This window comes from Nymphaea colorata, chromosome 2, assembly GCF_008831285.2.
Source record: "Nymphaea colorata isolate Beijing-Zhang1983 chromosome 2, ASM883128v2, whole genome shotgun sequence".
Lineage (NCBI taxonomy): Eukaryota > Viridiplantae > Streptophyta > Magnoliopsida > Nymphaeales > Nymphaeaceae > Nymphaea > Nymphaea colorata.
In genome coordinates, this window is record NC_045139.1 from 18,672,613 (window position 1) to 18,685,623 (window position 13,011).

Sequence of the window (13,011 nt, forward strand, 5' to 3'; positions counted from 1 at the left end):
GTTTTGGTCCAACACTGTTATGTCAATGTCAAACAAATGAAGTACTAACAGACCTGCTTATTTTACTTTCATAGCTTGCCTTTAATTAACTGAACAAGTAGCCGTATGGGGTAACAATTGATTAGCACGAGAGATCACTGGGTTCAATTTCCTGGTACTAAACAACTGGACAAGTACGGAGCAATACTATCAATCTATCTCTCAGCCCGCTTTTTCGAGGTCTTATTTCTGAAGGCTTCATCATCATCTAAAAAGGAAAATTGAGTGCTATTTATAAATTAACATTAATTATAGCACAATGATAACTGAAAGTAATACCTGCTTTTACATTGTACTTTATTCACCATGCTCATGCAGTTATATTGTACATTATTCACCATGTCATGCAGCATTTTTCACAGTTGTTATTCCTTGCTATGATAGACACCATATTTTTCATACATCGCCCCTTCTCTTTTGCACACCCAATAAAAGGAAACAGACCGTAGTTTACAATGTTACTATTGAAAAGGCCATTCCTCCACATGGATATATGATTTTCAAACTCCATGAACCTTATGCTCCATTAACCAATCATTGTTTCTTCTTTATCTTTTCTAAATATGGCTGCACTCTCTGGTACTCCAAAATTGCAGACACCAGATACCTAAGAGAGAATTCTGGCCACAGTGCTCTTGAAATATGCAAGTAACAAGAATTGGCTTGCCATAGAAGAAAATTACTCAATCGAGTCTCACCTGATGTCCTAATTAATATATCTGGGTCTGGACAATGGGCCATGTACATGTGCTTCTCTAAATCTGCTAGCGTGATTGGACATGCATCTGAATTAGCTTCAGATTTTCCACATTCATTCCCATTCAAGAACTTCCCTGATCTTATGCAGTTCTCATGAAAAGCTTCCTGAACAGAATGTGCTATCTCATCTGTGGAAGTGTAACAGACACATATTGACAACATTCCTCTAGTGTTCTCTGCAGTCTCTTTCATTAATTTGTCGGCAGAACTCCTAACATGCTCCGGCAAAAGCTCCAACTTCCCTACAAATTGAACCTTCACACCGAATGTCTTGATGAAACTTCCTTCTCTGAGAGCATCCTCAATTTTTTCATGCATCAGATCCATTACACCACCAACTTCCTCTGGCTTCCGATTGAAATTATCGATGCTGAAGGCATAAATACTCACATATTTGATCCCTAATTCGTAGCAGTTACGGAGAGTGGAAACCAAAGATTGGAAACCATATCTGTGCCCAGAATTTTTCTTCATCTTGCGATATCGTGCGAATCTGCGATTCCCATCCATAATCATTGCAACATGGGTAGGCATAGGGCCCGCAGAAACTATTGACAAGATGATTTTGCGGAAAAAATTGCAAATGAGACCATAAATCCAGGAGAAAGCACCATCTGCAACACCATCCATTTCTTGATCTCTGTCCCAGCAACCAAAAAGTGAATTCAAATTAAGAAAGCATCAAATTCTTAAGTAGATAGAAATAAGAAATAGAAAAAGTATAGCAGACTGTACTCAAAGATCCATCTGAAGATTATTACAGGTTACTTAAATGGATGCCTAAAAATGGAAAGAGTGCATAGAACATCCACTTGTGAATCCCGTATTATGAGTAACTGTTACTGAAAATGCACCTGCGCGTGGAAAACTCATCTCCATGGTTAAGTATCAGACATGTTTTGAAGACCTGTTTCTAATCTCACAGCAACTCTGTCTTTTGTTTGTTAAGAAGTTTAAATTTCAGTAAGTTTTTAGTTGTTTATTTTTCACATAAATCCAAAAATCGTTAATACATCATGAATATTGATAAGATGCTGAATGTGCTTTATTTTGCTACAGTTTGCTCCGGTATATTAATAGATGAACATCCGATAGAAAATCCAGAAATACTGGAAACTGCAACACTGCCTTTTGGAAAAGCAGCATTTCTCCGCATAAAAAAAAGATGGTACACTGATTGATCCTACTACCCAGCAGACATGCCCATCCATGCGTAACACCAACCACAAGGGCATGTCTCCATGAATGAATGAAACAAGACCTTAGGTCTTCTCAGGCAATTTTGAAATCTGTAACACAATTAGCTGATAGAATAGTGGCACAGAGATCACAAGACAGGAGCAAAAATTTAAGTATATAAGCCGAACCAAAAGTGTAGATCATAATTCACATAGTTATAGGCATGCCTGGGCAAAGGGAAATAGCAGAGTACGACAAAAACAACCTCAGTCGCAAACTTATACTGTACGATAGAACGAGAACATGAATGGCGCTAGCAAATGCTCACGTAATAGATGCATGATGCAGTTGGTAAACAAATTAAACAAAACCACCTTTAATCTACTAAGGGTATGCAATAATCAGAGAAAGGAAAACAACCTTCTTAGACTGAAAATTACCAGAGAGAGCGAGGAGAAATTCTGGGAAGCTATTTCCTCGACGTTGCTGCTGGAGATGCTTAGTGAGTTATATTGTTGTTTCTTCCTCCGCTCTCAGAAAATTGAAAGGAAAGAGACGCCTGATGGCTGTCGTCGGATCTTGGTTCCTGTACGCAAAAAATCATCCAGTTATTTCCCAAAGATAATCACATCCATCTCTCACTCTCACATAATCACATCCATCTCTCACTCCCACTCTTTCTCTCTAATTTTATGTGCACCGAAGTGAAAGAATTATGAGAGCCATTAATCAAACATCATTTTCTCACCCATCCCTTTCTATGAAAAAATTTTGAACACAAAAATGAAGGGTGGTGGTGGCTCTTTTAAGAGTCTCTTTCTTTCTACAACTTTCTGTTCGTCGTTAAACGTTGATATAACCAACAGAATCTCTCAGTTGCACGAAGAGGAAATGGCCTCCTAGAACCTTCTCTCTCTCTCTCTCTCTCTCTCTCTCTCACACACACACACACACACACACACATAAAAAAGGATAGCTCAAGAACAACTTAAACATGAAAGAATGAAGGCCACCAAAACTCCACATGATCATAATCTCTCCGCTTCGTCCCCTTTCGTGTCTTCATTATTGACTTCTCTCTCTTCACGTCCACGTGGCCAGTTCCACCTTTCCGTCAGGAGAAAAAGAATGACAAGCGATGCCCTCAAGCACCAAGTGAGCAAGTGAATTCCCCATGAACTATTTAAAGGTCGTATTATATTATTACGAATGATTATAACGTCAAAATAAATCATCCATGAACTAGTTAAAGATCGTATTATATTATTACGAATGATTATAACGTCAAAATAAATCATCCATAAAACTGGAAGAAGGTAACAAAGAGAGAAAAATTGCAAGAGTAAGACGATACACCTCATTGATTCCTTTACTCGATTTACGATATATATATATATATATATATATATATATATAGAGAGAGAGAGAGAGAGAGAGAAAGAGAGAGAGAGAGAGGCTGAAAATCCTCCTGCCATTTTGAGTTCTGTTAAATCATGGCTGCCTGATGCATTGCATTGGGCTGCTCGATACAGTACATCTGAGTGGTGTGCTGTGGAGAAGCTGAAAGATTTTTCCATCCAAATCCAAACAGAGAAATCCATAAATCACATATATATATATATATAATTCTTCCGCAATTTCTACTGCATCATGCTCGACACTATCTGCTAATTTTTCAAACTAGATACAAATCTGATCCAACTGGTAGTAGGAAGTCCAGCGTGTCCAAGAAGCATGTGTTATAGCCGAAGCTGACAGAGGTTTGATGAAGTACATGCTTTGTGCATGAATATCACTTTTAGATTTTAATCTGTATCCGAAACGTTGCAATTTGAAAGTGCTTTTATTTTCTTCTTTCTTGATGGAAAAAACACCCGAGAGTTGAGGGATCTAGCTACTATCATGTTCCAGAAGCCAACAATGAGGTATGAATCGACTATGAGGCGCTATCTACCGGCCAACCCTCTTCCAAGTTGTGCTAACTCGCTAGTTTCGATTTTAAAACACCTTGCATGAGAAGAATACCTGCCATCTGTTTGATTGCTTTTCTGGTTGTACTTTAGTTGACTCCTTAGCCATTTGGGATGCCAGCAACGCCTCAGAAAATATTTGGGTTTCTTTTAGTTCGTCTAGATCTGTACCCCTGGTCTTTTAGCAATCCCCATGCATACTCTGCAGAGCAGGAAGATATCTAGCAGAACTAACCAAAGAGGGGGTTTATGTATCGTTTGTACATGTTTAAAGATAAGATTCATAGACGTGCTACAACCTAGAGATCTGAAGCTTAAAAATCAAGCGCTTTGCCAGCAGCCAAGGGCATGAGATCCTACATGCCCTATGTGCTAACTTGTAACTGAAATCAGTAACTCTACATACCAGCTAAAATAGTACATTTATTTCTCAATTGACAGTTAGCTGGAAAAGTGAAATAACAACAAAAGTAGTTACATGTACAAGCACCTGTATATACAATTGACATTTCCTGTGGATAATGTACATTGCATTCCTTCCTGGAATGAAAGATTAAATGCATGAACCATTACATAGTGTGGCATTGGAGGAGCAATAAGATTTCCCATCCTACAAGAGCTCTGTGCTAGTCAATCAAGATACATCCCTGTGGTTGAGGTTGCCAATTGTGGCCCACGTATAGATCTCTTGATTACAGCTGGAAAACAATGCCAACATCTGTGTTGCTTAATGTGCAGGCTGGTCCACGAATAGATATCATGACTTCAGCTGGAAAAGAATGTCTACATCTCTGTTACTTGATGCGCAGACACTCAGTTACAGGTGTACATTTTCTTCGTCTTTCTCATATGTTCTTGCTTTCAAAATACTTTACCAAGTAGGTTTCCTCCCTGCAGTACTCGTATATGACTTTGTAGACTGCTATTAGGAGTTTGGGGAATCGTTTTGTCAGATAGACATCAAATCCATCAGGCATGTCTCCAAGATACTCCTGTTAGATCAGTTGGAAGAGACAGCTCATAAGCAGATGCAAGGCATCACTTACAATAAAACAACAGTAATCTAGTAATCAGATCCCAATGCACTCAATTAATAATAATTTTTTTATAATGTTTTTCTCTACTAGTAATAGCAAATGGCAGGCAATGAAAGTGGAAAAGAGCTAGAGTCAAGTGAGACATTTACTTTTTGGTGTCTCTGGTGTTTACTTTCATTAGATTTGACAAACGCACAAATGTATAATTCTTCTAGCCAATTCTATTTACGATTTTTACTAGATAACAGAACAGAAAACCGCACCAAGTTACTGAAACATTTTTGACGTCTAGGACCATAAATCCACATGCAGTTCACAAAAAGACAGAGAGTTTCTGAATTTTTCGCAAACATTAGTAAATAATTAAATAAAGTGTAATAACACAAGTGTTCCTGCAAAAACAGATCATCCACTTGTAATGATCCTGTAAAGATGAAGTGCAGCCCAAGAAGCACTATTGAATTTGCTGCCATGGTATGTCCATGGTGGCACTGATTTAATAACACGACCAAAGAATAACAATTAATTCTAAGAATATTAGGCATGACAGATACAGGATTAGCTAAATAGTATGCGACACCAAAAGAACTGCCACAGAGTGAAAAAGAGAATAGGATACACATTTGCCATATTCTTCGACTTTAAGTAAACCAAACAACAAGCACGATTAAACACTGTTTTTACTAGTGATGGTTCTCAATACTCTGCAAGCCACTCAACTAGTTTCTTGTACAGATTAATGCCACCATTTGGATTAGTGCCTTCATGAACACTTTCAGCATTATATGGTATCTTAATGCCAGAATTTGGATTCATGCTTTCATGAACACTAGACAATATGAAGCAGAAAGTTTACTTCACAAGTTTTTTTTTTTTTTAATTTCCAAGATTAGCAGTGAATAGCAACAGAATCAAACATAGGAAACCATGTGTACTCCAAAAAAAAAAGTCACAAAGTCTTCTTCAGGGAGGCAAGGAACCACACACTAAAACAAAATGAAATTTTGTTAGATGAAGAAGAGAAGCAAAGAGGCTTCAATCAGACACACACACACCAGGAGCAAACATTAGAGAAGGTTCTACAAGCAGCACTTTTACAAAGCCAAGTAAAATAAACCACCACACCCTTCGGTTCACAAGAAATAAGGAAACTGTGCCATATGTAGCTAAATAGTGGCAGATGACTATAAGGAGCCAAACCGATTAAACTTATACCTGTACTTGTTTGGGAAACTCTATATAATGATTCCATTTGTTTCGAATGAGCCTGAGAAGATGCCTAGTGCTGTTTGCATTGTATCGCCTGTGATTACCAATACTTCCAAGAAACACAGAATCAAACTTGATTTCCCAGTTGTCCCCAAAAACCTCCGGTCCAATGCACTCAATTGCTTCCAAAAGGTCAGATTGCTTCTCTCTGTCCTCTAGTTCTATTCTGTCACTACTGTCTCGAAGAAATGACAGACGCATCTCAGAGCTCCAGAATAGAGGATGCAGCAACACTTTGTGTGCCAATGGCCTGAGATAACCACTTAACTAGTTCAGATCACAATGTTCATAGCCGTTCAGTTCATTTAATGAAGAAAAAAATGTAGACTTTATGTACAGCAAAGCATAGTCATGATATATCAATATTGTGCTTTATCACTACATCAGCATAAGCTGTTTCTAAAGGAAAATCTCTCAAGATTTTCAAAACCTTTTGGAAAGGTATTTCACACAATATTATCGCCATATTCCCCAACACAAGAAAAACTGCTTTTAATTATATGATTCTACCTTTTGCTTATTTTAAATTTAATACTATTTTGAATCTTTATCAGTATACCTTTTATTATTTATCATTTTTACATTTTCAATTCTTTTATTCACAAGAAAAGCAACTTTGTCAAAAAAAAAACCCAACAAGAACCTCCCAATACAAACCCGGGAACTATATTTGCGAGTCTGCAACTATTCAGCAAACAAAAAAAGATGGATCTGGAAGAAAATCAAGAAACTCCTACCTCAGTGAAGGTTCAGGTTGCAAAAGTTGGGAGAAAAGATGAACAGCTTCTGGAATATGTTCAACCAAAGAAAGATCAGGTTGACCTTTTGCAATATTTGTGTCTCTTTCGAAGTTATTCCCAAAAGGATGACGACCTTTAGTGATACAAAAGAAAAGAACACAGCCTAGACTGAACAAATCCAATGCAAATGTCTGGGATCCTCCGAGAAGGAGCTCTGGTGCTTGCCATCCAGAACTACCAGCTCCTGCAGCACAAAAGAATGTTAAGAACTAAAGTTGCTATAGTAATTGCCAGTTGTTACCTTAGATCACAAGGAGAAGTTCTAATACAATTAGGTTATTAACTGTATGGAATGGCATGAATCCTCCTCACCTGTGTAATTATTTGTTAGAGAAGATTTTCCATCAGAAAGGCTTTTACTTATACCCATGTCAGACAGTTTTGCACATAGAGGCTTTCCAGCACTTATCAATACATTCTGGGGCTTCAAATCCCTGTGTATTATTTTTAGGTCATGTAAATGAGCAAGTCCAGAAACCATACCCCTGGAAAAGCAAAAACACGAAAGAAAAAGTATCAGACGAGACGGGGTTTGCCGGTTCGCTACTGCAATCCTCAAGAAAAACATAATCACAAATATGAAAACAGAGAATCCTAGTATCCAGTATCTCAACTTAAGCACAGCATGAGGAAAAAGATACAAAGTTCAATGGCAGTTCACCAATACCATGTACAAGCATAAAAAATGCTAACTAAACAGGTAGATCCTACTATCTTACATGTCATGGAAAAGAATAAATATCCAGAAACTCTTTATTCTAGACAAAAATGGTAAAGCAAGACTCCAGCTCAGATTGGCAGCTTTCACAATTGTTACTTGATCAAAAGCGAAGTTTTTTGACCCATTGAGAGCTCTAGAAGAAATATTTTGCAATACAGAGCTGGAAATATGACCTCAACTATTATCTATTTCTTCTTGTCCAAACAGGTCCACACACCAAATTCATATGTTGACAACAGATGTTAAGGCAAGAAGGTCCCACAAATACATCGCTTAAGATAACTAATTTCTGCCCACCAACAAGGAATGCAGAAGAAGGAAAACTTCTCTACCAAATAACAGCATTTATTACTGCCATACTATGAATATGGCTGGGTGAGAAGGACGTTAAACTATGTATGACTAAGATATGACAGCTGGATGATTCAATTTCGCCTATTTACTAGTCTAGACATGAACACCAAATATAGTGTCAGAACAAGAGAGAAGGCATGCCAGACAATCAGTGGTAATCATATCATAGAGAGATGACAAATTGTCAATTGTTTTATGACCACTCGAAGCCAGATGCCTAAACAGTGAAGTCCATAAAGCCATAAACTAAGTTGAAAGACCAATGTTCACAGTACAGGCACTGTCCTCCTTCCCTTTTGTAAAGGAGAACCATGTAGTGTTAATCTGATTCTCTTACCTTTAATAAGATGGAAAAAGTGTTACGTGTAATGTTCCTTTCATAGACCTTCAATTATTTCAAGCTTTCGCCTGTTTTAAAGAAAATATTCGTTTTGAGTGATCACCAGTGGAGGTGTCTCGAGCACATTGTTGCATATGTCTAAAGCAAAGAAACAGTTAAAAGAAATAATCAATGGGATAGCAGCCAAAGCATTATAAATTACCATGAAAGTTCAAGTTGTTGCATATAAATCAGCATGCCACAAGATTAGGGCCAGGAATATTGTATTACTTTGAACATCATGTCATCCACTAAATTTTCCTCCTTGGGAAAGAAATATAGCACGCCTGAGTTGTATAGAGTCAATATAAACACAATCCAAGTACATAAAGGATGCATGACAATACATACCAAACAAAGTAAACAAGCAAGAAAAAAAAGGAGGCGAATTTATAAATATGTCAAACACAAAACCATGCATTACACTCGAAGAAGCTAGAAGGTTAGTAGCAAACCTCATCAATCCTAACAGTTGTGTTGAAGGATATCCATTTTTTTTCCACAACTCAATACCTTCAATACCATCAATCAGTTCCACCTGCGAATCTGATCTACTCTTAATGTTTGAAACATAAATATCAAAAGAAGGATCGTCTTGTGAAAGTGGTGCATAGAGGTCAACTAATTCACCAAGGCTGCAAGCGCAACGCTCCAGTGCAAGGTAAACAAAGTCAGGATCATACTCCACACCATACCATCTGACAATATTTGGATGGTTATCAGATCGAAGGAGAGCTTCAACTTCTTTGCTAGCTACATTACTGTGTGCACGCACAAGACGCTTTATAGCAGCAAGACGGCCATTAAAGGTTCCTTGAAGAACCACAGTACCATTGCTTCCTTTTGCAATTTCAATGCTAGACACAAAAAGATTCCCAATTGTGCGCCCCCCACCTTGATTTCCTTTCATAGTACCATCCAGTGATTCATTATCAATTTTTTCTATATATGAATGTTTGTGCACGTCCAATGCTGTTGTTTCTGCTGAAGAAAATTTATCCTGCATATCAGTCATCATCGTGCTTTTGGTATTGCCACTTTTTTTAGATTTTCGCTTTTTGCTGGTTACAGGTGTCTTCTTTGTTGAATTTGACTGCTTTCCGCGATCTCTAATATTCAAAAACATCATCAACAATATTACCAAAGGTATAATTACAATGAAAAAAATAAAACCAGGAGCAAGTAAGATGTGAATCACATCCTTGCGTGAATCAGGATCCTTCACTTCATTTTGTATCATCTCGACTTGTACAGCAGGGAATTTTGGTTCATAAACTGTTATGGCACCATAGGGGTCATCAATAGATTCGTCCACATATTTCTGCTTTAGCATGTTGATTTTTACTTTCTCATCAGATGGCAACAATGCCAAAGGGTTCCCCTTGTCTAGCAAATAAGAAGGATTGGGATCCATCTGCAGATCATGAAGGATTTTGTTTTTTTCCAGTACTCGAAGTGCCTCCAAGCCCTTGTTAGTCCATTGGCCTGCCGGCAGATAAGGAGACAATGCCTTTTCCTGCAAATAAGAAATGAATCTATGCTTTTCTAGTACTCGAAGGGCCTCCAAATTCTTGTTAACATTTTCAGGTCCATGTTGTTGATTTGCAGGCTCATTTGCCAGTAATTTGTCAAGAACAAGATAAGTTACACCGTCCCTTATAATCTTAGGGTGATGTGATCTGGAGACTGAAAATGTTGTTTGGCACTTGAAAGGATTTTTATAGCCATCCTGACTTTCCCGATTAAGTTCACCTGTGGCAATGTCTTGTACCCCAGCATATCCATTGGGTGAATTTTGGCAAAGAGAAGTAGCTTGAATTGCAGCAACAGTCACATTCCACAGAGTAGTTTTGTTTGGAGCATATGACGTAAATGAATAATCAGTTCTTGTGATGAAAATAGGTTTGACAGATTCAAGGGTGCTTGGCTGTATCTGAGCTCCAGTACGCTCCTTGGGAAGTACCAAATTTTCCTGGTAATCATCCTGTACTTTCACTATCACCTTGTCGTCATTACCATCACTGTCATTCTCTGAACCATATCTATGAATCAATTTCCCATCCCTTTCATTTACAAGAAAAGCAGTTGTCTTCTTTGACCCAAGAATAACCTCTCCAGTATCTGATATAAGTGGCAGAGCAGACACAAATTCTTCTGGTGAGAATGGCATCTTCTGCATGTGGAACAAGACATAAAAACAAAATTCCAAGTCATTGCTCATGACAGGAGCAAAAACATGGTCGTTTGACCTTAGTTCAGACTTACCATGCTACCTTTATTCCTGGAATGCACATAGAGATCCCAATCCTCACCACAGTATATGTAGGAATCGCCTTCCAATCTTGCTTCCCTGGATTGACGCTTTCTACCAAGGCCAGAAGAACAATTATTATCATCCCCATCATTGACAGGCCTCCGATAGGACGAAGTTAGTGGAGGGCCAGATTTGAACGACCAGCGGGATCGCCCAGACTCCAAATCAATAAAATGTATGTCACCATCCAAGTGAGCAACAAGAGGCAGCTGCTTCTCACTGTTTAACGTGTGAAACACATATTCAGTTTGCAATATACATAATGTGAAAAGGGAAACAAAACAACTCGTTCAGCTAAATATAAGGCACCACAGTAATCAGAAAGAGATCACTTCAGTTTTCATTTAAACAAAAAAGAGCTGATGGGAAAACATAAGACACAATTCAGCAAAGAACTAAACATAAAATGCAGGCGGAAAGTTCATATGATGGCTAGAAAAACTAAACCAAGAGAATAAACAACTAAAAGAAACCGCGGACCACGACGGGGACAAGTTCGGGAAATCTCCCTGAATTTGCTAGTAAGACCAACAAAGAAACGACAAGATCCAGCTCAGTCCCAGTACGTGAAAAATCTATTAGAACTCCGAGAACAAGTTTAGAAACCACTAAAACAACTCGATCATAGTGCTACGCAATTATGTATGAGACAGACCTGGAATAACACCGAAAACTAAAGATCAGCATACGCGGTGAACAAACGAGGCATGACCTTTACTAAGGGAATCAGGATTCCCGAGAAACCTAAGAAATCCAGATACCTCAAGTACAAATGGCTCTTCGATAGTGCAGTCCCAGCTCTGGTGACGTCGCTATCCGCATCAGGAAGTGCCTTCAACGCCCTTAATGGAGCCCGAACCTCGCCGTGGTCCCCGACGGAAGACGGACTCACCGACGCAAGGCCGGCGCACAGAAGAGCGAGGAAGAGAAGCAAATTAAACCCTCTGAAAACCGAGCTACAAGCCATAATTTCAGGTACATGCATGATCAACCAACAAGGGCCAAATGGGCAGAACCGGTTCGAAGATTAACGGCGATCCAACGAATTGGGGAGCAGAGAAAACCGGAGAAATACGCCGTCCAAGCGGAGAAATTCATCAAGATAAGGAAATAACCATAGATTAAAGTGGCGGGAGAGAACAAAATCAGGAGAAGAACAAAATCAGAAGGAGAGGAAGGGAACAACAAGGCTGGTTAGAACAAGAGAGGATCTTCTTGGCTTCCTTCGTCGTCGGGTTTATCTCTTTCTTTGTAGAGTCAAAACAGCAACACTTCCCCGGATCTAACGGCTGACGAGCGAGACGGCGCACTGCGTTTCTTTCCGTCCCAGCGGCAAATGGTCGGACCATTGGCTTTTTTTAACGTTTATACGTTGTTGGTTGGAAGGAGAGTGTCGTGGGGTTGTGGCAAACTGACGAGAATATACGAAAGATCTCATGTCATGGTTTTTTACTCATCAAAAAATAAATAATTATCTAAACTAATTAGGTAGGATTCTAGTTAAAGTTTATTTATTAAAAAATGAGCTTTTCAAATTAATCACTAAGAATTTTAAATTTACAATCAAATGACAAAATACATATTGTCCTATATGTCACGAGCTGACACTTTCGAGCCCTGCTTGGCTCGCACGGCACCGAAGGTTTTCCTAAAGCCTTCGATCAGCCTGACTCTCTCTTGAGTTAGTGGAAGCGTTCATCAATCTGTTGGAACTGTAGACTAAACGAGGAGTGCAAAGCACTCGAGACACACCATCACCTAGGTTTTATTCCAGTATAGACCATCAGCAAGCCGTAGCCATGAGGCCCTGTCAAAACTTCGTCATTCCTCCAAGTGTCTATCTATTTCCATACGAAATCTGAGTGGAGGCAAACTTCCCTTGAAAGGAAGTCCTCAGCCGAAGCCAGTTAACGATTATATGTCATTAACTAAAGCGACCGACTATCGCCCTACTCGATAATGAGCATTCACATGCTCACCCCCGTGTGACTCTACGCGGTTGTGGAACGCAGCATATGCGTCCACTGGGAGAATTGGTCCTAACCCACGCGCACTCCCTTGTGCATCCAAACACTACGCGTGGAGAACTCATTCGATTCCCCAACGACGGACTTGCACTTCCAAAGGGACCGCTGATCTTAATGCATTTATACGCTTTGTCATCGCACCACCGCGCTGCACATTCCACGT

General features: G+C 39.0%; 2 protein-coding genes across 4 annotated transcripts; both read right to left on the reverse strand.

Annotated features, from left to right (window-relative positions):
* Nucleotides 1-246: 246 nt before the first annotated feature.
* On the reverse strand, nucleotides 247-2,944 carry LOC116248620 (dehydrodolichyl diphosphate synthase CPT3-like). Of its 2 annotated transcripts, none has more exons than XM_031621519.2 (3): nucleotides 2,726-2,944; nucleotides 2,398-2,563; nucleotides 247-1,438 (listed from the first exon to the last, which is right to left on the reverse strand). In XM_031621519.2, the coding sequence occupies exon 3, from the start codon at nucleotides 1,426-1,428 to the stop codon at nucleotides 574-576; it is 855 nt and encodes a 284-aa protein (XP_031477379.1). In that variant the 5' UTR covers nucleotides 1,429-1,438; nucleotides 2,398-2,563; nucleotides 2,726-2,944; the 3' UTR covers nucleotides 247-573. The 2 variants fall into 2 exon arrangements, with proteins under 2 accessions (XP_031477379.1, XP_031477378.1); XM_031621518.2 differs by having other exon boundaries at nucleotides 2,418-2,563; nucleotides 2,726-2,942.
* Nucleotides 2,945-4,421: 1,477 nt separating this feature from the next.
* LOC116247932 (serine/threonine-protein kinase/endoribonuclease IRE1b-like) lies at nucleotides 4,422-12,147 on the reverse strand. Of its 2 annotated transcripts, XM_031620393.2 has the most exons (7): nucleotides 11,583-12,147; nucleotides 10,773-11,040; nucleotides 8,963-10,680; nucleotides 7,366-7,538; nucleotides 6,991-7,237; nucleotides 6,200-6,503; nucleotides 4,422-4,939 (listed from the first exon to the last, which is right to left on the reverse strand). In XM_031620393.2, the coding sequence occupies exons 1-7, from the start codon at nucleotides 11,804-11,806 to the stop codon at nucleotides 4,793-4,795; spliced, it is 3,081 nt and encodes a 1,026-aa protein (XP_031476253.1). In that variant the 5' UTR covers nucleotides 11,807-12,147; the 3' UTR covers nucleotides 4,422-4,792. The 2 variants fall into 2 exon arrangements, with proteins under 2 accessions (XP_031476253.1, XP_031476254.1); XM_031620394.2 differs by lacking the exon at nucleotides 11,583-12,147 and having other exon boundaries at nucleotides 10,781-11,037.
* Between the last annotated feature and the right edge of the window lie 864 nt (nucleotides 12,148-13,011).

What these genes read in the sequence shown, in the direction of transcription:
- LOC116248620 (XM_031621519.2), bottom strand. Translation starts at nt 1,428, where the DNA reads ATGGATGGTGTTGCAGATGGTGCTTTCTCCTGGATTTATGGTCTCATT.
- LOC116247932 (XM_031620393.2), bottom strand. Translation starts at nt 11,806, where the DNA reads ATGCATGTACCTGAAATTATGGCTTGTAGCTCGGTTTTCAGAGGGTTT. An exon ending in CAACTGTTAGGATTGATGAG is followed by an intron (nt 7,539 to 8,962) that starts GTTTGCTACTAA and finishes TTGCTTTTCCAG; the next exon opens with GGGTATGGTTTCTGGACTTG. An exon ending in AGTTTCCCAAACAAGTACAG is followed by an intron (nt 4,940 to 6,199) that starts GTATAAGTTTAA and finishes CTGATCTAACAG; the next exon opens with GAGTATCTTGGAGACATGCC.